At 43.8% G+C, this 23,779-nt stretch overlaps 3 protein-coding genes and 4 non-coding genes across 9 annotated transcripts in view; 1 reads left to right on the forward strand and 6 right to left on the reverse strand.

Annotated features, from left to right (window-relative positions):
- The window catches only part of SCARB1 (scavenger receptor class B member 1), a 58,163-nt gene extending 50,153 nt beyond the window's left edge, over nucleotides 1-8,010 (reverse strand). The window contains exon 1 of one of the 3 annotated variants that reach the window (XM_058158477.1): nucleotides 7,784-8,009. In XM_058158477.1, coding sequence (XP_058014460.1) covers nucleotides 7,784-7,930 — 147 coding nt within the window. In that variant the 5' untranslated portion in view covers nucleotides 7,931-8,009. Of the gene's footprint in view, nucleotides 1-7,783 lie in introns of all 3 variants that reach the window. The other 2 variants (XM_058158476.1, XM_058158478.1) reach the window with 2 other exon arrangements.
- A 2,138-nt stretch (nucleotides 8,011-10,148) lies between these two features.
- UBC (ubiquitin C) lies at nucleotides 10,149-13,556 on the reverse strand. Its single transcript, XM_058158595.1, has 2 exons — nucleotides 13,418-13,556; nucleotides 10,149-12,285 (listed from the first exon to the last, which is right to left on the reverse strand). Exon 2 carries the CDS (start codon nucleotides 12,278-12,280, stop codon nucleotides 10,223-10,225), a length of 2,058 nt encoding a protein of 685 aa, XP_058014578.1. The 5' UTR covers nucleotides 12,281-12,285; nucleotides 13,418-13,556; the 3' UTR covers nucleotides 10,149-10,222.
- Nucleotides 13,557-14,263: 707 nt separating this feature from the next.
- Nucleotides 14,264-14,335, reverse strand: TRNAD-GUC (transfer RNA aspartic acid (anticodon GUC)). Its single transcript has one exon. It is a non-coding gene; the product is annotated as a tRNA-Asp (tRNA).
- Nucleotides 14,336-15,507: 1,172 nt separating this feature from the next.
- On the reverse strand, nucleotides 15,508-15,580 carry TRNAF-GAA (transfer RNA phenylalanine (anticodon GAA)). The gene has a single exon. It is a non-coding gene; the product is annotated as a tRNA-Phe (tRNA).
- A 560-nt stretch (nucleotides 15,581-16,140) lies between these two features.
- Nucleotides 16,141-16,212, reverse strand: TRNAD-GUC (transfer RNA aspartic acid (anticodon GUC)). Its single transcript has one exon. It is a non-coding gene; the product is annotated as a tRNA-Asp (tRNA).
- Nucleotides 16,213-17,804: 1,592 nt separating this feature from the next.
- On the forward strand, nucleotides 17,805-17,876 carry TRNAA-UGC (transfer RNA alanine (anticodon UGC)). The gene has a single exon. It is a non-coding gene; the product is annotated as a tRNA-Ala (tRNA).
- A 1,952-nt stretch (nucleotides 17,877-19,828) lies between these two features.
- Nucleotides 19,829-23,779, reverse strand: part of DHX37 (DEAH-box helicase 37) — a 35,796-nt gene continuing 31,845 nt past the window's right edge. The window contains exons 25-27 of the mRNA XM_058158493.1: nucleotides 23,072-23,145; nucleotides 22,161-22,258; nucleotides 19,829-21,962 (exon numbers count right to left, since the gene is read on the reverse strand). Of these exons, the coding sequence (XP_058014476.1) occupies nucleotides 21,883-21,962; nucleotides 22,161-22,258; nucleotides 23,072-23,145 (252 nt within the window). The 3' untranslated portion in view covers nucleotides 19,829-21,882. The remainder of the gene's footprint in view (nucleotides 21,963-22,160; nucleotides 22,259-23,071; nucleotides 23,146-23,779) is intronic.

Below are 23,779 nucleotides of genomic sequence, written 5' to 3' on the forward strand. Positions count from 1 at the left end.
TGCGTCAATTGAAAAGCGCTAAGTGAATCCGTTCTGGATTCACAAGGCCATCCTCTATTTTGAATCCCCCAACTCTTGCAGTAGATTAGGGGGATTCTTAATTTTTTTTTTATTTGCATTTATCTCCCACCCTTCTCCGAAGACTCAGGGCGGCTTACACTATGTTAAGCAATAGTCTTCATCCATTTGTATATTATATACAAAGTCAACTTATTGCCTCCAACAATCTGGGTCCTCATTTTATCTACCTTATAAAGGATGGGAGGCTGAGTCAATCTTGGGCCTGGTGGGACTTGAAGCTGCAGTAATTGCAAGCAGCTATGTTAATAACAGACTGTCTTAGCAGTCTGAGCCACCAGAGGCCCTGCTAACTAATTAGGGGTACTTTAAGTCAGGGGTCTCCAACCTTGGCAGCTTTAAGATTTGCGGAGTTCAGCTCCCAGAATTCCTCAACCAGCTTAAGACTTGTGGACTTCAACTCCCAGAATTCCTCAACCAGGAATTCTTGGAGTTGGGGTCCGCAAGTCTTAAAGTTGCCAAGGTTGGAGACCCCTGCTTTAAGAACACAACCACGGTTCTCTCCTGTGGAAGAATAATTTAGGAATTGCTTTGCTCCAAGTTTGGGCTGTAAGACCCTTGCAGAATAGGAGTCTTTAAAAAATAAATAAAAAATCTTGCAATTGATTTTGGGGTCAAGCCGAAAACTTAGAAAACTCTGGAAGAGCCGGTAAAGGTAAGTCAACAGGAAAAATGATAGAATTGAGTGGGTTCCTCACATATACCCCGTTGTTTTGTTGTTGTTGTTGTTGTTTTACAAATTCTGCTCGGTTTTAGCAAGTGTGCTCCACATTTTTTTCCACTCTGGCTGCCTGTTTTTGTTTGGACCAACTCTTTCTAAATTATATGTATGTAATATACAAATGGATGAAGACTATTGCTTGACATAGTGTAAGCTGCCCTGAGTCTTCGGAGAAGGGCGGGATATAAATGCAAATTAAAAAAAAAATCACGTGGGTTCAAGGTTGACAATCTGGATCACAGTATTTCAAACTCCCCTTTGCAAATAAGAATCTGACTCCCAATCTGTTCACCTGGAAAATTCGGATTAAAGGGGACAGCTGGGAAACTGGAGCTCACCCATTTTTTGGGAAGGAAAAAAAAATCCCCCTTCTGCCCCATCCAAGTATCTGGAATTGCCCCATTGCCAAAGAGGGGATGGCAGAATTAACTACTTTTTAGGGTAAGAGTTAATTTCCTGTTTAGGTAGGGAACCAGCTGATTAGGAAATTAACCAACAATGATTATAATGATCTAACACAAATAGATTTCACAGAAGATAATGTTGAAAAGGCCCTTCGCAGACTGAAACCATCTCTATCTATTGGACCTGATGGTCTATGTGCATACTTCTTAAAAAAGCTTTCCACTGTTATAGCAAAACCCCTAAGCATAATCTTTGAAAAATCTTTCAGGACCAGCTCCCTTCCCAAACTATGGTCACTAGCCACGGTCATCCCTGTCTTCAAAAAAGGAGACCCCAGCCTAATTGAAAATTGCAGACCAATTTCTTTATGCTGCGTCACCTGCAAAGTAATGGAATCAATCATCAACCAATTCATCACCCTCCACCTTGAAACAAGCAACCTACTCTCTAATAAACAATTTATTTATTTATTTTATTTTATTTATTTATTTTGTCACAACAATATATAGGAAGAAGAAAAGAAGAAAAAAAAAACACAATAGGACAGGAACAGTAGGCACGTTTGTGCGCTTATGAACGCCCCTTATGGTCCTCTTAGGAATGGGGTGAGGTCAATAGTAGAAAGTTTTTGGTTAAAGCTTTAAGGATTATGAGAAGAGCCCACAGAGTCAGGTAAAGTATTCCAAGCACTGATGATTCTGTTACAGAAGTCATATTTTCTGCAATCTAGATTAAAGCGGTTGACATTAAGTTTAAATCTATTGGTTGCTCTTGTATTATTGCAATTAAAGCTGAAGTAGTCTTTGACAGGAAGGACATTACAATAGATGATTCTATGAGTTAAACTTAGGTCTTGTCGAAGGCGACGGAGTTCCAAGTTTTAGTTTTAGAAATTTGGTTTTAGAAAAACATTATCCTGTAATTTACAAATTCTTCACTGCAAAAACATATGGACTACAAATCTTGATCAGGGCAAAGCAATAGATGCAATTTACATAGACTTCTGTAAAGCTTTTGTCTCAGTGGTACATGACAAACTTCTTCTAAAACTAAAATCTCTGGACCCCTCCATAATTGGATAACAGCGTTTCTGTCAAACAGACAAGAAGTGGTCAAAATAGGCAGTGCCCTATCAAATCCCACTCCTGTCAATAGCGGTGTCCCCCAAGGCAGCATTCTAGGACCAACACTCTTCATATTATACATTAACGACCTCTGTGACCATATTATAAGTAATTGTGTTCTCTTCGCCGATGATGTTAAATTATTTAACACTACCAACAACATGGCTACCCTTCAAAAAGACCTTGACTTTGTGCCGGAATGGTCAAAAATTTGGCAACTCCAAATCTCAACCAGCAAATGCTCTGTCTTACACATTGGAAAAAAGAACCTAAACACTAAATACAAGCTCGATGGACATTACCTTGTAGATGACCCTCACCCCGTCAAAGACCTTGGAGTTTTCATATCAAACAATCTAAGTGCCAAAGCCCACTGCAACTACATCACAAAAAAGGCTTTAAGAGTTGTAAACTTAATCTTGGTAGCTTCTTCTCCAGAAAGATTACACTACTAACCAGAGCATACAAAACATTTGCTAGACCAATTCTTGAATACAGCTCGCCTATCTGGAACCCACACCTCATTTCGGACATTAATACAATTGAACGTGTCCAGAAATATTTTACAATAAGAGTTCTCCACTCCTCTGATCACAACAAAATACCTTATGCCACCAGACTTGAAATCTTGGGTTAGAAAATTTAGAACTCCGCCGCCTTTGGCATGACCTAACTCATAAAATCATCAGCTACAATGTCCTTCCTGTCAAAGACTACTTCAGCTTCAATCACAACCATACATTAGCACACAATAGATTTAAACTTAATGTGAACCGCTCCAATCTTGATTGCAGAAAATATGACTTCAGTAACAGAGTTGTTAATGCCTAGAATGCACTACCTAACTCTGTGGTCTCTTCCCAAAATCCTCAAAGCTTTAACCAAAGACTATCTTCTATTGACCTCACATCATTCCTAAGAGGTCTGTAAGGGGCGTGCATAAGAGCACCAGCGTGCCTACCGTTCCTGTCCTAATGTTCCTCTTGATTGTATCCAATTTGTATGGTTATTTCATGCTTATACTTATATATACTGTTGTGTTTGACAAAATAACTAAATAAAAAATAAGCTGATCCCATCCAGACAATACCCAAAGGAGGCTGAAGGATCGAGTCCCCAATGAAGAGAAACATGGGGATGGCCCCGAGAAAAAAGTTTCAACCGTTGCTAGATAAACACCAGCTTAGGAAATGGTGAGGAAGAAACTCAAGACTGATCTTTGGTATCTTCTTGAGCGAGCAGGGGGGAATCCTGGCCTTTCAAGATTATTATATATTATATTATATATTATTATAACCTGCAACAAGAGTTCCAGGTAATCCCTGTGGCGACTTTTCCATGATCTGGCTTTCCTCGAAGGGGTGATATCAGAGAAGGACGTGCCACTAAACTGCTGTGGCCACTAAGGTCATCTTCCTCCTGCTGTTTAAACAGATGTGTTCCTGTCAGACAAAGGAACAGCTACATGTGATAAGCACCGAACAAAGTCTGTGCAACTGGAGTCTAGCTTTGTTGACAAAGGAGAAGGCGATAAAGACTTTGACTGCTCTTTAAAAACTCATAGTCCAAAGTTAAACAATAACTTTTCCAACCACAGGGAGAAAAAAGCTCAACCAACCAACGCAACGGCTTGCCTTCAGATGTTGTGGGAGCTTCATCACGGGAAGCTTTCAAGGCAGGGTGAATAAAAATCAATGATTTTTTTTTTAAATAGACTTAAAAAAATTAAATTGGATTTGTTTGATTTAAAAATCAAATTTCTTTTAATACTCCAAAAGCATTTATAATACTCCAAAAGCATTTTATTAAATGCTTTTGGAGTATTTTGGAGGATAGAAAACTATCTATCTAAAGATAGTTTTCTATTTAAGACACATTAATAATTTAGTTTATTCAGCATGAAATGGAGCTTAGTTATGTAAGCAGTTATGTAGGCTATATATTCTGCAATATTTACATTTTCGGTAAAATTCATTCAATGAATCCAAGCTCTGCAAGCTGAGATGACATGCACTGCACTGATGCATTCACACAATTTCACAGTAACCATGAGATAAATCATAAAACAAAGTTCAGGAATATTCCTTTATCCCATTGTTTCGCAAATCTATGTACACTATAATAAACTATATGATCGTTTGAAGAGAAATGCATCTGTACCACCAGGTGCTAAGTGTGAGGAGGAAGGGCGAGCAGTAAAAATGAAAAAGAAACCTTCTAAGTAGCTTATAAATATAATATTAAAGAGCACCTGTCATTCCAGATCCACCATGGCAGCACCTGTTGGCGGGCATCCACTCACCTGCTGCCCGCCACGTCCCTCATACCTTGTTGTGTCACGGCCGCATCACCAGCCGTCCCATTAAAGGGAATGGGACTGTCGGTGAGTCAATAGCGGGTCAGAGGAGGAGCCGCTGCGGGACAGTTGCTCTTCAAAAATTATGATTTAAACTGAGTTGATTTAAATCAAGCCTTTTTACTAGTGATTTAAATCGACTTGATTAAAATCAAATCCACCCCGTTTCAAGGAGAGACTGGACTGCCATCTGTCAGAAATGGTATGGGGGTGCGGGGGTTGAGCAGGGGGTTGGATTAGTCCAGGGGTCTCCAACCTCGGCAACTTTAAGCCTGGCGGACTTCAACTCCCAGAATTCCCCAGCCAGCTTTGCTGGCTGGGGGGTTCTGGGAGTTGAAGTCGGCCAGGCTTAAAGTTGCCGAGGTTGGAGACCCCTGGACTAGATGACCTACAAGGTCCCTTCCAATTCTGATATTATTTTAACTATAGCTCTCTCAAAATGCCTTAAAACCAGGCTGCAGAGGAAGAAGTAAAAAGCTGGATATATTCTCAACAGTTTCTTGTAAATGTGTTTTCATGTTTGCAAATTATTCAACCACCGCAGGTAGCATATATATGCGAATGGCTGCTGGGGTTAAGAATCACAGCACCTAGTTTAGAGAGGAACAGGGGATCAAAGGAATGTGGTCTGAAGTGCTTTAATTAAACGTATTAAATGTATTGCCAACCGGATCTGCTTCAGGTTTTGCAAATTTAAGAGGAAGGTTGCATTGCCTGGAGTGGAAGACTGGCTTAATAAAATATTAAAGCACAGAAGTCTCATGAATGGGTTTGCCCTCTATTCAATCTGCGGTGTGCCGCAGACTAAATCTGGCGCACATTAAATCCTTGTGTAATCTACAAAATCCAACGGAGAGGAGAGACCAAAATAAATAAATAAATAAATAAATAAATAATAAATCCTCTTAGTTTAGAAGCCCTTGGAACGCCCAAGCGAGATTTCCTTCCTCTGTCTCGGAAGTCAGAATTTAATTTTTGGTTGCACCAGCAAAACAACAGCCACAGCGAAGTACAGATATTGTGTGTTTCCAACATGGATGACAAGAAGCAGGGAGGGAGAATGGGAGAAATTGGATTTCAAGAGAGCTGGATGCGGTTTGGAAATCTGTTTGCGAAACAAAAGTCTGCCTTTCCGATTCTGCCAGAAAAAAACTAACAACAAAACTTGGACAAAGTTGCTATTTCTTGCATGCAAATTCCATGGGTTCAACCGTAATTCTGACAGGAAGGCTAGTCCTGTAACTTAAGATCGTTTGTTTGGCAACCACTAAAGTTACAAAAGCACTGAAAAAAGGGACTTACGACCGGTCCTCGCACTTATGACTGTCACGGCATGCCACAGTCGCACGATCAAAATTCAGGGGCTTGACATTGATTTACAATGGTCACAGCATCCCAGGTTTGCCAGTTGCAACCTTCCCAGCCAGCTTCTGACAAGCAAAGTCCATGGGGGAAGCCAGATTCACTTAACAACCATGTGAGTCACTTAACAACGTCAGTAATTCATCGAACAACTGTGGCAAAAAGGATGTGAATTTGGGTGTGACCCACTTGCAAAGGCTTTTTTCTTTGTGCACCTGCAGTCATTATGATAAAATAATCGGGTATGGCCAGTCTAGCGAAAAGAAGAATTAGGGGGTGACATGATAGCAGTATTCCAATGTTTGAGGGGCTGCCACAAAGAAGAGAGGGTCCACTTATTCTCCAAAGCACCAGAAAGCAGGAGAAGAAACAATGGATGGAAACTAATCAAGCAGAAAAGCAACCTGGAATTAAGGAGAAACTTCCTAAGACTGAGGACAATTAAACAGTGGAACAACTTGCCTCCAGAAATTGTGGGTGCTCCAACACTGGAGAGACTGGACTTCAGATTTGTCTGACATGGTCTAGGGTCTCCTGCTTGAGCAGGGGGTTGGACTAGAAGACCCCCCAAGGTCCCTTCCAGCTCTATTCTGATTCATTGTTGTTATGCAACCTGTTTCAGGCATGCCCAACCACGAGAATACACAACACACAGGCCCAGATGGGAGATTAAAAAGCCACAATTGCATAAAATAATATTTTCACCATTTTACAACCACAAGTTCTAAGTGGATAAAATGTCTTGTGGGTGTCTTGCCTCATTTTGAAGCCTCTAGACTCTGAACCAACCTGTTTTAAAAAAAGAAATCCCTGAAATTGAGAAAGGAGGAGACCGAAAGACAGACAGACAGAAAGAAAGAAGCTTTACCCATTTTTGCAGAGAGAAAAACAAACATTTAGCCAAGGATAAACCAAACTCAGATTCCAAAGGAGTCTTCCTAACCTAGCTAGCAGGAGTGGTGGGAAGAGAACCTAGAGGAAAGGACCAGGTGAAAGAAAGACAGAGAGACAGAGAGAGAGAAAGAGAGAGAGAGAGAGAGAGAGAAAGAGAGAATGACAGAGAGAGAGAAAAAGAGAAAGAGAAAGAGAAAGAGAAAGAAAGAAAGAAAGAAAAAGAGACAGGGACAGAGAGAAAGAAAGAAAGAGAGTGTCAGAGAAAGAGAGAAAAAAGAGACAGAGAAAGAGACAAAGAGAGACAGAGAGAGAAAGAGACAGAAAGAGAGAGAAAGAAAAAGAGAGAGAGAGGCAGAGAAAGGGACAAAGAGAAAGAGAAAGAGAGAGAAAGAGACAGAGACAGAGAAAGAGAGAGACAGAGGTAGAGAGAGAGAGAGAGAGACAAAGAAACTGAGAAAGAGAGAAAGAGAGAAAAAGAGAGAAAGAAAAAGAGAGACAGAGAGAAAGAGAGACAGAGAGAAAGAGAGACAGAGAGAGATGGAGAGACAGAGAATGAGAGAAAGTACGAATCGGGTCGGAAGGGAAGAAAAAGTTTGCAGCTCTTAAATCTCAATTAGGTTGTGTGTTTTTTTTTAAAAAACAAAACAAAAATAAAATAAAATAAAGCTTCTGTTCGTTTTAGCAATCGCCGCGGCAGGAAGCCCCGCTCCCACTCCGACGCCTCCTCTAAAGGGCCGGGAGAAGCAACGGGCCCATGCTGCAGGCGGAGGAGTAGAGCCTCCCGTCCTCGGGGCAGTCTATCTGGGGATGGGGGTGGGTGGGAGAGACCCTCCGCCTCCTTACCTTGGCCACCTGCTGCCGCAAGAGGCCGGGCACGGTCTGCAGCAGGACCAGCCCGAAGCCCAGGCAGAACAAGCCCAGCACGGCCACCACGGCCGCCGTCCCGTAGCGCTGGCCGCAGCCGCGCTTGCTGCTCTCGCCCCTCGCCATGGCCGGCCTGCCAGCCCCGCCGCTGCCGCCGCGCTCCGTGCCATGCCCGCCGCGGGGGCTCTTGATGGGCGCCGCTGTCCGCCCCGCCACTCCCCACCCGGCGCTCCAGCCAACGGCAGCCGGCAACGCCGCCAGAAGGAGGCGCCCGGCTGGGCTGGGCTGGGCTGGCGGATTCGCCGCCCCGCGGGTCTTGGCGTCGCCCCCGGGGCCGGGAGGGACGGAGGGCGAAGGAAGCGGGTCGGCGCGAGGGAGGCCCCGGCCGGCCGGCCGCCCGACCCTGCTGCCACGTCTCGCCTGGCACCTCGGAGGCTGCGGCGAGGAGGGGGGCTCTACCTGGGGGTCGCGCTGGGAGGGAGGAAAGAGGGTCAATGTGGAAGGAAGGAAAGAAAGAAAGAAAGAAAGGAGGAAGGTGAATGGAGAGGAAGGAAAGAGAAGGAATGAGGATGAAAGGAAGAAGGAAGGAAGGAATTGGGGATGGAAGTAGGAAAGAAGGTGAATTGGGTGAGTTGGGGATGGAAGGGAGGGAGGAAAGAAGGAATGAGGAGTTGGGTATGAGGAAGGAGGTGAGAACGGATGGAAGGCAGGCAAATGAGGGGAGGGAGGAAAGAAGGTGTATGTGGAAGGGAGGAAAGGAGTTGGGGATGGAAGGGAAGAAGGGAGGTGAGCGGGGAGGGAGGAAAGAGGAATGGGAAGGAAGGAGTTGCGGATGAGAGGAAGAAAAGGAAGGAATTGGGGATGGAAGGGAGGGAGGGAAAAAGGAAGGTGAATGGGCAAGGAAGGAGTTGGGGATGAGAGGAAGGGAAGAAGGAATGAGTGGGGTATAAGAAAGGAAAGGAGGAAATGGATGGAAGGCAAATGAGATGGAGGGAGGAAAGAAGGGGAATGAGGAGGGAGTTGGAAATGGATGGAAGGGAAGGAGGAAAGGAATGGAGGGAAGAATGCCTTTTCAGGCTGTCCCATCGTGGCTCAGCCATGAGAAGCCCCATCCCTTTCGAACTCCATCTGGCACGGTGCAGGTTTGCTCGTTCTCCTTTGGAGAAACTCCCCATCGGAGATGTGGTTCTGTCCAGCAAGGGTTGATTGGGGTTCCTCTCCAAGGAATCGGTCTGCACAATTCCATCCAATAAACTGATTAGGTAATGTGGCCAGGGACGCTGGCAAATGTGGAGGTTTAAACTAGTTGCAACAGAATACAGATCAGCATTGAACTTGGGTTTTCTTGAAAATGTTTTGTGACCCAAGTAGGGAACATCATCAGTGCTAGAGAGAGGAATGGGATGTATAGGGACTGCATTCAGTGCTGAGCTTGGTGATTTTCTTGCAAATATTTCATTGCCCAATTAGACCACATCACTGCTGCAACGGTGTAGTTTGTAGAAGCGGCCTGTGGGAACTTGGAACTAAATCAGGGGTCAACCTGTGGCTTTCATCCCTCTGCTGTGGCTCCCTCGCTCAAAATACATGTTACAACCACCAATAACCACCAGCATTCAATTTATTAAGCTTTTTGACCCCCCCCAACCATGGATAAATCCAAGTGTTTCAGAAGAAAACAGAACATTTAATTCAACATATGCTGGTTTTGTGGCATTCAAGAAAGTCAGGCACTGTTCTTTTCTGTGGGAAATAGGTCCAAATGGCTCTTTTGAATGTTTAAGGTTGCTGACCTCTTAACTAGGTAATCTCAGTAGGTTACTTAGTACCTGTTATCTAGCGATATGAGGGACCCCCACATTTAAACAAATCCATTATAGGAAATAGATTTATTGGCCAAGTGTGATTGGACACACAAAGAATTAGTCTTCAGTGCATAAGCTCTCAGGGCAAGGCTGGAATGTTTCCAAATGTAAAGGAAACCTAGATTCTTTACCTTTAACTGCATTAAGTCACTCAAGCCCCCAAAATAAACAGGAGTGCCAGATAAAATTTTACCACTTCCTAACCTTTTTGCAATATGCTAGATAATGTAAAATATCTTAAGTCTTTGGGGCTGAAGCAAAGGCCTTCAGGCATTGTTATTTTACATTTAATCACAATTTCTGAGTCATGATTATGATTAGCATGTGACTAACATCCTTTGCTAAGCTTTGACAAAGCATCTTAAATCTAACCACCTTCCATTTAGTGTTTGCCCATTTTGCAAATGAGCATTTGCATTCCACCCTCTTGGCTCTACATTGTTTATACTTTGTACACAATTCAAAGAATTCTCAGACAATTGGGAATCCCAACAGCTTTATTGAAACAAAGTGCAGTGAAGTTTACTTCAACAGTTGTAAGCAAGCAGAAAGTTTAAAAACCACCCCTCAGACGCAGGACAAGATGCAGGGTGGACTCCTTCTGGATGTTGTAGTCGGACAGGGTGCGGCCGTCTTCCAGCTGTTTCCCAGCAAAGATCAACCTCTGTTGGTCGGGAGGAATGCCTTCCTTGTCCTGGATCTTGGCCTTGACATTCTCAATGGTGTCACTGGGCTCCACCTCAAGGGTGATGGTTTTCCCGGTCAAGGTTTTCACAAAGATCTGCATCCCACCCCTCAGACGCAGGACAAGATGCAGGGTGGACTCCTTCTGGATGTTATAGTCAGACAGGGTGCGGCCGTCTTCCAATTGCTTCCCAGCAAAGATCAACCTTTGCTGGTCGGGAGGAATGCCTTCCTTGTCCTGGATCTTGGCCTTGACATTCTCAATGGTGTCACTGGGCTCCACCTCAAGGGTGATGGTCTTCCCGGTCAAGGTCTTGACAAAGATCTGCATCCCACCCCTCAGACGCAGGACAAGATGCAGGGTGGACTCCTTCTGGATGTTGTAGTCAGAGAGGGTACGGCCGTCTTCCAGCTGCTTCCCAGCAAAGATCAACCTCTGTTGGTCGGGAGGAATGCCTTCCTTGTCCTGGATCTTGGCCTTGACATTCTCAATGGTGTCACTGGGCTCCACCTCAAGGGTGATGGTTTTCCCGGTCAAGGTTTTCACAAAGATCTGCATCCCACCCCTCAGACGCAGGACAAGATGCAGCGTGGACTCCTTCTGGATGTTGTAGTCGGAGAGGGTACGGCCATCTTCCAGCTGCTTCCCAGCAAAGATCAACCTCTGTTGGTCGGGAGGAATGCCTTCCTTGTCCTGGATCTTGGCCTTGACATTCTCAATGGTGTCACTGGGCTCCACCTCAAGGGTGATGGTTTTCCCGGTCAAGGTCTTGACAAAGATCTGCATCCCACCCCTCAGACGCAGGACAAGATGGAGGGTGGATTCCTTTTGGATATTGTAGTCGGAGAGGGTGCGGCCGTCTTCCAATTGCTTCCCAGCAAAGATCAACCTTTGCTGGTCGGGAGGAATGCCTTCCTTGTCCTGGATCTTGGCCTTGACATTCTCAATGGTGTCACTGGGCTCCACCTCAAGGGTGATGGTCTTCCCGGTCAAGGTTTTGACAAAGATCTGCATCCCACCCCTCAGACGCAGGACAAGATGCAGGGTGGACTCCTTTTGGATGTTGTAGTCGGAGAGGGTACGGCCGTCTTCCAGCTGTTTCCCAGCAAAGATCAACCTCTGTTGGTCGGGAGGAATGCCTTCCTTGTCCTGGATCTTGGCCTTGACATTCTCAATGGTGTCACTGGGCTCCACCTCAAGGGTGATGGTTTTCCCGGTCAAGGTTTTCACAAAGATCTGCATCCCACCCCTCAGACGCAGGACAAGATGGAGGGTGGACTCCTTTTGGATGTTGTAGTCGGAGAGGGTGCGGCCGTCTTCCAATTGCTTCCCAGCAAAGATCAACCTTTGCTGGTCGGGAGGAATGCCTTCCTTGTCCTGGATCTTGGCCTTGACATTCTCAATGGTGTCACTGGGCTCCACCTCAAGGGTGATGGTCTTCCCGGTCAAGGTCTTGACAAAGATCTGCATCCCACCCCTCAGACGCAGGACAAGATGGAGGGTGGATTCCTTTTGGATATTGTAGTCGGAGAGGGTGCGGCCGTCTTCCAATTGCTTCCCAGCAAAGATCAACCTCTGTTGGTCGGGAGGAATGCCTTCCTTGTCCTGGATCTTGGCCTTGACATTCTCAATGGTGTCACTGGGCTCCACCTCAAGAGTGATGGTTTTCCCGGTCAAGGTTTTCACAAAGATCTGCATCCCACCCCTCAGACGCAGGACAAGATGGAGGGTGGACTCCTTTTGGATGTTGTAGTCGGAGAGGGTGCGGCCGTCTTCCAATTGCTTCCCAGCAAAGATCAACCTTTGCTGGTCGGGAGGAATGCCTTCCTTGTCCTGGATCTTGGCCTTGACATTCTCAATGGTGTCACTGGGCTCCACCTCAAGGGTGATGGTTTTCCCGGTCAAGGTCTTGACAAAGATCTGCATTTTCTCTGCAACAAGGAAGGAGGGAAACAAGGACAGGAAACCACATCAATCCAGTTAGCAACTCTTTCAATTGTGCTTAAAGAACTCCTTTTTTAATGTCAAGGCAAAATTGCTTACATTTGATTTAAACCAGGCGTATCCAAACTTGGCAACTTGTAAAACTTCTGGCTGGCTGAGGAATTCTGGGAATTGAATCCCACAAGTCTTAAAAGCGGCCAAGTCTGGAGGATCCTTGATTTAAAAACAAGGAAAACTCAACAACAGGACGTCCATGCTCCTTTTCTTACTGTGCAATCCCCAGGATTCATACTGAAGCCTGACCACCCCTTAACCCCGTTAAACCAATGAATTTACTCAGCAGGAATGCTTTCTGTCTATGGAGGCTACATGTTCTTTCATGAAGAGGTCCTGAAAAGGAACCTCCACCACCTAAGAATAATCTCCTGGCTTTCCAGCAGGTCACCGAGGCCACGACTAGATGACCTTCGCAACCCCTCCTTCCACCCTGCTTTTATGCCTAAGGGAGCCTTTCCGAGGTGCATTGGCTCCCATCCCCTATCAACCCTCCCCGCAAAAAATCTGGGAAGGTCCGTGGGGATAAGGGCTGCGGCCCTACCCCCCACGACCTCCTTTACCCACCTACGTCGCTTCTGGAACAAAGTATCAAAAGAGCAGATCTAAAGAGAAAAGCACGCATGCGCACTGGATGCCTTTTTGTTGGGGGTGGAGTTACGAGACCGCGACGTCAGAATGGAAACGTCAAAAGCGAGTGGGCGGGGCCTCGCTGGTTCTCCCTTCCCTGTCCAGCTTCCGCGGCGGCCATTTTGGGTCCCGGCTGAATAAGACCCGTTGGGGCCTGCCTCTCTCTCTCTCTCTCGCCCACCCCAACCTCCCCTCCGTTTTAATTAAAAATAGCCTGTTTCGTCCCTCAGCCAAAGTCGCCGCGAAGCGGCAAACAGCGAAAATCCGCGCTTCCCGTCTACATGGTTTCTGTCCTCCTCAGAAACGAACCCCCACCCCCCCGCTTTCAAAATTAAGTCTCATTCAAGGAAAGCTAACTCTCCTTCAGACCGAATTTAACACAAATGTACAGAAAAAATACCACTATAAGACATAAATGTAACGATAAAAGCTTACGGCGGAGCACGAGTGGGCCCTAGCAGACAGCAACAAATTCACACAAGCAAGAGGCGACTTGGTCTAACTGCGTACCCGGCCGCGGCGCCCTTTTATATAGACATCGCACATGAATCCCTCCGCCAACAGAAAGGGAGGGATTAGTTTTCATTCGCGTGCACGCGGCCTCCCCTTAGCCAATAGAGATGCGGAGAGTCAAGAAGGGGCGTGCGCAGTGAGTCTGCCCCGCCTTCTGTGGAATGGGGCAGCGGAAGGATAAAAAGTTCGAAGCTCGGTGAATATCCTAGACGGTTCAATAGACGAGAGAATCGGTTGGAACGAGAACCTGGAGTGGATTTCTTGGCTAAGGACGGAAATGGGCCGGATAGGAGAGAAATAAATAAATACCAATTGCAGGATTTCCCCATATAATAGTATTTTCTCAACCTTGGTCAATTGCTTAAGAGGGATGGACTTCAACTCCCAGAATTCCCCCAGCCAGCATGCCGCTGCAGGAACAACATTTACTGGCAAGGGAATTCTGGGAATTGAAGATTTTAAAATGGGGGGATTGGAGAAAGTGGCTTCATTTGGGCAAAATCGTAACCTGCCCAACTTCCTTTCTCCAGCAAGGCCAGAATTTTTCCATCAACTGGAAAAGGGGGTTGCCCCTCCCCCCCCCACTGCAATTTTTCTGCTTAAATCTTCCTTGGAGGGTTCTGATGCATCCATTCAAATAAATAAATAAATAAAGGCTGCGATGTTTCCCAGCTCGCTTCCCGGGATTTTTTGCAAGGGAAAAAGGCCTTTGCTTTAAAAAAAAATAAAAATTAAATTAAGAACAAAACAAAAAAAAAACTTTTAGGTCTCCCCGTCGGGGAATCGAACCCCGGTCTCCCGCGTGACAGGCGGGGATACTTACCACTATACTAACGAGGATGAACCCTGCCAAAGCCTTCCAGTCACCCTTCTTGGAGGTAATGCAGAGTCAACGACTGAATCACCTTCAATAGAATAGAATAGAATAGAATTTTTATTGGCCAAGTGTGATTGGACACACAAGGAATTTGTCTTGGTGCATATGCTCTCAGTGTACATAAAAGAAAAGATACGTTCATCAAGGTACAACATTTACAACACAATTGATGATCAATATATCAATGTAAATCATAAGGATTGCCAGCAACAAGTTACAGTCATACAGTCATAAGTGGAAAGAGATTGGTGATGGGAACTATGAGACGATTAATAGTAGTGCAGATTCAGTAAATAGTCTGACAGTGTTGATGGAATTATTTGTTTAGCAGAGTGATGGCCTTCGGGGAAAAACTGTTCTTGTGTCTAGTTGTTCTGGTGTGCAATGCTCTATAGCATCGTTTTGAGGGTAGGAGTTGAAACAGTTTATGTCCAGGATGCGAGGGATCTGCAAATATTTCCACCAGGCCTTTTTTCACACGTTTCCAAGGCACGAAATCTGGTTTTGTGGCAAGAGAAAAGAGACTCAAGTAGACGCTCTGGATGAACTTTTCTGGGAGCAGCATCAACAGCCCATGCAAATCCCAAAAGTGCTTTTCCAGGAGGCAACTGGGCTTTCTTACAGCGTGTCTTCCTTTTTGAAGATGTTTCGCTTCTCATCCAAGAAGTTTTCTTCTTCAGCTCTGACTTGGGTGGTGGGGAATGGAAGGATTCATACAGTATTTTCAGCTATAGACAGTTTTGATCATTTGTAGGCTGCAGGAACCAGGAGCACTACTCAAGTGACCCTGAGGACACAGAAGGACCTCCAAGTGGCCCCAGTGACTCGCTAAAAGGATGCAAATGACCAGCTGCGTGCAAGAAATACAAATCCTTCCATTCCCCACCATCCAGCCAGAGCTGAAGAGGCTTCTTGGATGAGAAGAGTCTTCAAAGGAAAAAACAAGAAACTCTCTACAGCCCATGTAACTTTGCATGCTTTGCAACAAACACAAACACACACTCAGCTGAATGAAGGATGGGCTACTGCTCCCCCACTTTTTTTTTTTTTGGATGCTTCTCAGGGTGCCGTACAAAAAGAAGGGATTTTATAACATAGCACACATCCCTCTCCCCACCCCCCAAAAAAAAGGACCTGCCGAAACCCGGGATCGAACCAGGGACCTTTAGATCTTCAGTCTAACGCTCTCCCAACTGAGCTATTTCGGCTGATGTCATCTTGCTTCTTCGTCCTCTCTTTCAAGACACGGCGACCGACCTCCCTTTTTTTTTTTGCTTTTTGCAAATTGCAACCTAGCCCAATGCATTTAACTCCCCACTTTTCTTCAGTAGCCGCATCCCTGCATTTGCTCTCCTGGCCCACCCTGAAGCCCTTTGCCTTTAGCAGGGGGGGGGAGGTGGGGTTAGATTAGCTTCCCTCCCAGTCTGGCCAGCTGGGGGCCGGCAGAAATCCTGTTGGCAGGGTTACATGTTAGGGTGTTTTGTTTTTAATGCGTTACGTTGTGTCCGTTTACTTATAAGCCGCCTCGTGTCACCTGCGCGAGATGGCGTGGTGTATCAAGCCAGTGAGTGAGTGAATGAATGAATGAATGAATGATTGAGGAAAGAGGCAAAAGTCAGAGAATCCAATTAAGGAGGAGAAAAGAAAAATCTGCTTCGCTGGGGTGGAACGAAGGGAAAAGAAAGCATGTGGTGGTTTGGTTGGTTATTTTGGGGGGGGATAGGGGTGGGGGGGGTAATTACTTTTATTTTAAAGAAAAATTTGGAACCTCCCCGTCGGGGAATCGAACCCCGGTCTCCCGCGTGACAGGCGGGGATACTTACCACTATACTAACGAGGAAGCGCTCGGGCGCTCTTTTCCGAAACAGGCCATTTAAGCAGGACACGTGTTGCTCCCAAGCTGGGTCCCTTCCTCCCTCCCTCCCTCCCTCCCTCCCTCCCTCTTCTTTCTTTGCCATAGAACAAAATTCTATCTAGCCTTTAACTGTCCATATTGAAACCAAGTATAATTCCTCCCTTCTTCTTTTAATGTATCCAAAGATTTTAATTGTAGGCTAGATGGAAAGAAGATCAGAAAATTGGTATCATTCAAAATGAAGAAAATCTGGTTAAACAAATTAGAAATCAAACTCAGGGGCATATAAAGAGATTGTATACTGTGTTGATAGAAATAGATTCTGAAAGAGATTTAATAAAGGATTGTATGATAAAATGGGCACAGAATATTCAGGAACCAATAATGTTGGAAACATGGGAAAAAATTTGGGTTAGAAATGTTAAATTTACGCAAGCGCAGAATTTAAGGGAAAATTTTTATAAGATGTTTTATAGATGGCATTTAGATCCTAAGAAATTATCATGTATGTATCCAGATATGCAAGCGAAATGTTGGAGATGTAATTGTGATGATGCTACATATTTTCATGTATGGTGGACTTGTAAGAAAATTAAGTCTTTCTGGATAAGAATCTGGTGGATTATGCAGAATGTTCTGAAGAAGAAGATAAAGTTCCTACCGCAATTTTTCCTTTTGGGAATAACAACGGACTGTACAGTGATTGAGACTAAGTTGATTTTGAACTTAATAACAGCAGCAAGACTGTTGATTGGACAATATTGGAAGAAAAAAGAATTACCCACAATAGAAGAATGGATATTGAAAGTTTCCAATTTGGCTGAGATGGCTAAAATCTCAGCCTTCTTGAAAGACAGTACTCAAGAAAAATATTTAAATGAATGGAAGAACTGGATTGACTATATTCAAAATAGATATCAGATTAAGAAATTTCGGATAGCCTTTGAATGAAGGAAGTTGTTTTTGACTTTAATGGAAGAAGTCAGGTTATGTGAGAGAGAAGGATTATAATTGTGTTAGATTTTAAAAATTTAATGTATGACTGTTTGTTTAATGAACTATACCTTGTGTTTGCTCCGGGAAGTCGGGGGTGGGGAGGGGGTGGGAGGGGGGAAGGTGGGGGAGGGGGAAAATTTAATTGTTGTTTTAAAACTTTTTCAATAAAAAAAAAATTCTAAAATAAAAAATGCACAGCTTGCTTTGTGTTTCCTGAGTCACAAAGAAGAAGATAACCTTCCTGAAACAGCCCCAAATCCTTGATTTTTCCCAAAAGCCGCAGACAAATTCCTTGTGTGTCCAATCACACTTGGCCAATAAAAATTCTATTCTATTCTATTCTGTGCCTGACTCCAAAGCGGTGATGTAGGAGAAGAACTGCACCCACAGGGGAAAACGCCTCCCCACTTCCTTGAGTGGGTCGCAGCTTCAAGGTGGAGGCGCTTCTGTCTGCATGGAAAAAAAATTGGACGTCAAAAGAAGGAAAAAAAAGAGAACATTTTTTGGGAGGGGGAAAAAAAAAAGGGGCGGGGGCAATTGAATAGCTTTGTATTTTCCGCTGGAAAGCTCTGTCCCGGCAAGGGGATGTAGCTCAGTGGTAGAGCGCATGCTTTGCATGTATGAGGCCCCGGGTTCAATCCCCGGCATCTCCACGTTTTTTTTTTCCCCCCCATTCAGTTTGCAATATTTATTTATTTATTTATTTATTTTATTTATTTATTTATTTTATTTATTTATTCGTATTTGTATACCGCCCTATCTCCCGAAGGACTCAGGGCGGTTCACAGGCAAGTAAAAACATATATGTACAAATTAAGAAAACCATTAAAAAACTTATTCTAAAAGCCAGATTATTAAAAAATTATTAAAAATAGTATAAATATTAAAACCAATTAAAACCCCTATAAATTTAAAATCTAGTCCAGTCCTGCGCAGATGAATAAGTGTGTTTTAAGCTCGCGGCGGAAGGTTCCAATACAGGTAGTCCTCTACTTACGACCAGAAGGGAGCTCTTGTATTTCTATCGAGTGAGACGTTGGTTAAACTTGAGTTTTGTCCCATTTTACGACCTTTCTTGCCTCCATTGTTAAGTGAATCCTTGCCATGGATAAGTTAGTAACTTGGTTTTTAACTGAATCTGGCTTCCCCATTCACTGTGTTTATCACAAACAGCAGCGGTCATAAAATGAATCAGCTGCCAAGCGTCTGAATTTTGATCCTGTGAGCATGGGGACAGCACAAACGTCGTAACTATGAAAAATGGCCATCGCTTTTTTCAGCGCTGTTGTAACTTTGAATGGTCACTAAATGAACTGTTGAATAAATGAACCAAATGAACATAGAATCCCAGGGCTGGAAGGAACCTTGTTCTTGGAATCTAGTCCAACCTGCTGCCCGAGGCAGAAGTTCTTACACCATCCAGGACAAATGAATGTCCAATATTCATCCAATTTTTTTTTCTTTTGCATCCCATTATCGGTAGTTCGTGACTTAGCATTGGTTTAGTAACTGCTCAAGTTACAACAGTGCTGAAAAGTGACTTATGACCCATCATCACACTTATGATGGTTGCAGCATTCCCCACATTCATGGGATCAAATTTGGGCATTTGACAACTGGCAGTGTATTTACAATGGTGCAGCATGCCAGGGTCAAGGGATAATTAGAACTGCAGAAAAAATAATTGCTACCAACCTGCCTTCCATTGAGGACCTGTATACTGCACGAATCAAGAAGAGGGCCGTGAAAATATTTGCAGATCCCTCGCATCCTGGACATAAACTGTTTCAACTCCTACCCTCAAAACGACGCTATAGAGCACTGCACACCAGAACAACTAGACACAAGAACAGTTTTTTCCCGAAGGCCATCACTCTGCTAAACAAATAATTCCCTCAACACTGTCAGACTATTTACTGAATCTGCACTACTATTAATCGTTTCATAGTTCCCATCACCAATCTCTTTCCACTTATGACTGTATGACTATAACTTGTTGCTGGCAATCCTTATGATTTATATTGATATATTGATCATCAATTGTGTTGTAAATGTTGTACCTTGATGAACGTATCTTTTCTTTTATGTACACTGAGAGCATATGCACCAAGACAAATTCCTTGTGTGTCCAATCACACTTGGCCAATAAAAAATTCTATTCTATTCTATTCTAGATACAGATTAAGAGAGCTAGAAGAGACCTTGTAGGTCATCTAGTCCAACCACCCCCCACCCAAGCAGGAGACCCTACACTATTTCTGACCGATGGCAGCCCAGTCTCTTCTTGAAAGATTTCAGGGATGAAGCTCCCACAACTTCTGAAGCTCCCACAACTTCTGAAATTGCCACTTGCAACCTTCCCAGTAGCTTTTGGTCAATGGGGGAACCTGGGTTCGCTTAATGACGTGATTCTTTGACCACTGCAGTGCTTCGTTGAACAACAGCAGCAAAGAAGTTGTAAAATCGAGCCTGGCTTCCTTCATAACAGCATTGTTTAGCAACGGAAATTCTGGTCTTTATGACAGTTGCAGAATCTGTGATTGCCAGCAATATCAATGAATGAATATGTAACACCGTTATTGGCCAAGGAATGGCTAAACCAGTGAACTGAACAAAAACCAATTTATTTCAGAAAACACTTTGGGTAATAACCAAATACGAACACAGAAATCATTGTTGTTTTTCAAAATAATTACTATAGAGGATTTTTAAGGCCAAAAGAGGTATAGAAAAATTTAGATTTGCTTCCCCAAAGAACCATTCACTTATATTTGAAAATTCGTTTCTTTCTTTTTTCCTTTTGCAAGAGGTACTGGATACCACCCAAATCCATTCTACTTCATTCTTCCCAACTGGATGATGAAATTCAAAAACCTGGAGTTGTTCCATGGACATTGTCACATCTCCAACTGGTGTGGAGACAATAACTTGGTCCTAAACACCAATAAGACCAAGGAGCTTATAGTGGACTACAGACGAAATAGATCAAATATCCAGCCCTTGCGTATCAATGGAGACCAAGTGGGGCAAGTGGCCAGTTTTAAGTTTCTGGGTGTCATCATAAAGGAGGACCTGACCTGGGGCGTTCACATTGCAGCTGTGCTCAAAAGGGCCCAGCAGAGATTATACTACCTGAGACTTCTCAGGAAACAACTGAATGGAAAACTGCTGGTGACCTTCTACCGCTCCACCATAGAGAGTATTTTAACTTACTGCACCTGTGTCTGGTTTGCCAATTGCACAGTGGCAGATCGGACAGCACTCCAGAGGGTTAATGTCATTGCCCAGAGGATCACTGGTTGCCTTCTTCGCTCTTTTGAAGAGCTTTATAGCCCCCATTGCCTTAAGAAAGTTCAAAACATTCTTAAAGATCCATCGCATCCTGGGCACCCTTTTTTTTTAACTATTACCATCTGGCAGATGGTACAGGACAATAAAAACAAGGACAAATAGGCTGAAAAACAGCTTTTACCCCAGAGCAGTAACTATATTGAATTCTACTGGATAGTGCAATATTAATGCAATATCGTGTTTTCAGTTCAATTGTATAGAATGCGAAGGATGTGTTTTTATTTTTATTTTTATAGTTATAATGTACACTGAAGATGGCATTTAATTTCGTTGTTCGAGGTGCAATGACAATAAACTAAACAACTGGGGCAGAAAGCAACCACATCTGGAAAGAAAAATCTGCTCACCACCCCAGTCACAAGCATTCAGATTAAAGCCTCTGGATGGTATGCAGGTCTAAAGAAAGGAAAATAAATAACCAAACACACTGACAGCAAATGTCCATTCAGCTATTATATTTACAAATGGCTATATTTACAAATGGCTGTGGATACAAACCAAAAATGCCATGATTAGCATCATTTTAAACGCAAAGAAACAGGTGAGAAGAATCTCAAAACTATAGGTTTTTTTTCAATATGCAGTGGCATATTAGAGTATTCCCTTTCTTGGCATTTATTTCTACAAAACCTGGAATAACTGTAGTTAGTTGTCTGGTTGAAACGTATAAACGTATTCTGCTAAATCTTTATGTTTGCAGCTCAGGCTGTTTGTGTGAACCAACCTATTGGGATGTATATTTAAGCCAGGTTTGTGGGTTTGTGGAGGAAAACATAACCACCATGGGGTAGCCCCCAAAAAACCATGATTAAAGTAAATGCTGCTTAATGGAATGTGAGATCTTTGCAAATGCAATCCACAAATTTTCAAACTTTGCCAGCTGGGGGAATTCTGGGAATTGAAGTCCAAACCTCTTAAAAGGTGCTCAGGTTGAGGAATATTGGATGATTTCCAGCAGCTGTAGAGTCTGTTCTCAAGAGAAGCTGAACCCTGGGGCATTCTGGGAGTTGAAATCTTAAAAGTTTCCCAGGTTGAGAAACATTGCATTTCTTTTGTACAAAAGGATATAAATTGATTCTTTTGCTGGACAGCCGTTGCATTCAGCCCAACCAAAAACATCTGCACAATTATTATTTTTTGCAGGTCACAAATGTCACACGTTGGTCCTTTTGGATGACAATGAAGAAAGTTGAACCTTTCTCCCCTTTCCTTGTGCAATTACGGATCTTGCTTTTCCCAGGAAAATCTTCATGGCATTTTCAGAAGGAATGCAAACTGGAGAGTTCCTGGCTTAAAAATTCACCGCCATCAATGCACTGGAGGCCACATTTTAGCAATTTCCTCATGGGTAACTTCTGGAACCCACTGGCAATATTCAGCCAATAAATCTGAAATGAGAAGATTAAAATCGGAGAAATGAGTGATCTGTCAGCCTGCTGCAATTAAAGTTTCAATTCATGAATTTAGCTTGCGGTTCGTGATTCCCAACTACTGCAGGTTATAAAACTTGTCTTTAGTGGCAGAATTAAGTACAATTTAAAAAAAAAATCTAAAAAATTAAAACCTTGGATCTCCTGAATGCTTACATTTTGGATTTTTTCCCCAGGCCAGCTGCAAAGCATCCCGGTTATCAGCATTTTCAGAAACGAGCGCTTGAAGCAAAGATTCTGTCCTGGGCTGAAGTCTATAAGGAACATCAAGCAAAAGATTGAATCCAGAGGGATAAATAAAACCAAACTTTTGATCAATCTGTCTGCGGCAGCCGCCAAAAAAGCTAATACAATCCCTGGTGGAATAAACAGAGGCTTAGAATCAAAGTCACGTGAAGTATTAGTACCATGTTATGAAGCCTTGATAAGGCCACACCTGGAATAGGACACCCAGTTTTGGTCACCACATTACAAAAACGATGCCGAGACTTTGGAAAAAGTGCAAAGAAGAGCAACTAAGATGATTAAAGGCCTGGAGGCTAAAAAATATGGTTGCAGGAATTTGGTTTGGCTAGTCTAGAGAAAAGAAGGACTGGGGGGGGGGGGGGACATGATAGCTGTATTCCAGTATTCGAGGAGCTGCCACAAAGAAAAGGGGGTCAATTTATTTTCCAAAGCACCAGAAGGCAGGACAAGAAACAATGGATGGAAACCAATCAAAGAGACAAGCAACCTGGAATTAAGGAGAAAATTCCCAACTGTGAGGACAATTAACCAGTGGAACAGCTTGCCACCAGAAATCATGGGTGCTCCATCACTGGAGGTTTTTAAGAAGAGACTGGATGGACGCTTGTCTGAAATAGTATAGGATCTCTTGCTTGAGCAGGGAGCTGGATTAGAAGACCCCCCCCCAAGGACCCTTCCCAGCTCTATTCTGATTCTATCAAAGGTAAGCATGGGAGCAAATGTAACCAGTCCCAAGGCTGGCTCTCTGCTGTGGACAGGGTGATAGATACACAATTTTCACATCCTATACACAAGTAGAGGAGAGACAGTTCACAACCTACTTGGACCAGGTCTTTAGCATTGTGACTGGACTCGACAGCAAGCAACGGCTGTAAGTTGCCAATAATTTCACAACCTAGGAAAAAAAAAAAAGGAGTGTCACTGGATTAATCAATTTATTTGTGAAGTTGACGCCCTGAAGAGTTTTTTCAATCACAGACCAACTTTTTAATCTCTTGCATTCATATCCAAGTAAATGCAGTCTCCAAAACAATGGATTTTTTTAAAAAAAATCTAAAGGTAGGAAATTAGTGGCCTTCTAGTTATTGCTGGATTACCCCTCCCAGGTGCAGCTAATTTGGCTACTGCTGGGTGGAGATGGCTACTGCATTCGGCTACTAATGGTATTAGTAGTCGAACGCAGTTAACTGGCAGGCCTGAGGTTGGGGAAAACGCTTGTCGTGTCCCACTCCTCCGCTGACGGCCGGGTCAGGGAAATCCGAATCAGGCTTGCCTCTGCAGCTCTGCCCAAAGTCCTAGCAAAGTCCTCAGAGCAGGCAGGCAGACCAGAAAGTGACTTCAGCAAGATAAGTTCGACTTTGCCTGACTCAGAGACTGCCAGAAAGCAGGTCCTTTATATAGGCCATGGGGTGTGGCTCCATGACTCAGCACTTATCCAGGCCTGCCCCTCCTTTCCTTCTGTTGCCTCCGCCTATCCAATCTTCTGATGCGAGGGTCACTCCAATCAGCAGCTGTTGGAAATAAACTTT

The sequence above is a fragment of the Ahaetulla prasina genome, chromosome 15, assembly GCF_028640845.1.
Source record: "Ahaetulla prasina isolate Xishuangbanna chromosome 15, ASM2864084v1, whole genome shotgun sequence".
Lineage (NCBI taxonomy): Eukaryota > Metazoa > Chordata > Lepidosauria > Squamata > Colubridae > Ahaetulla > Ahaetulla prasina.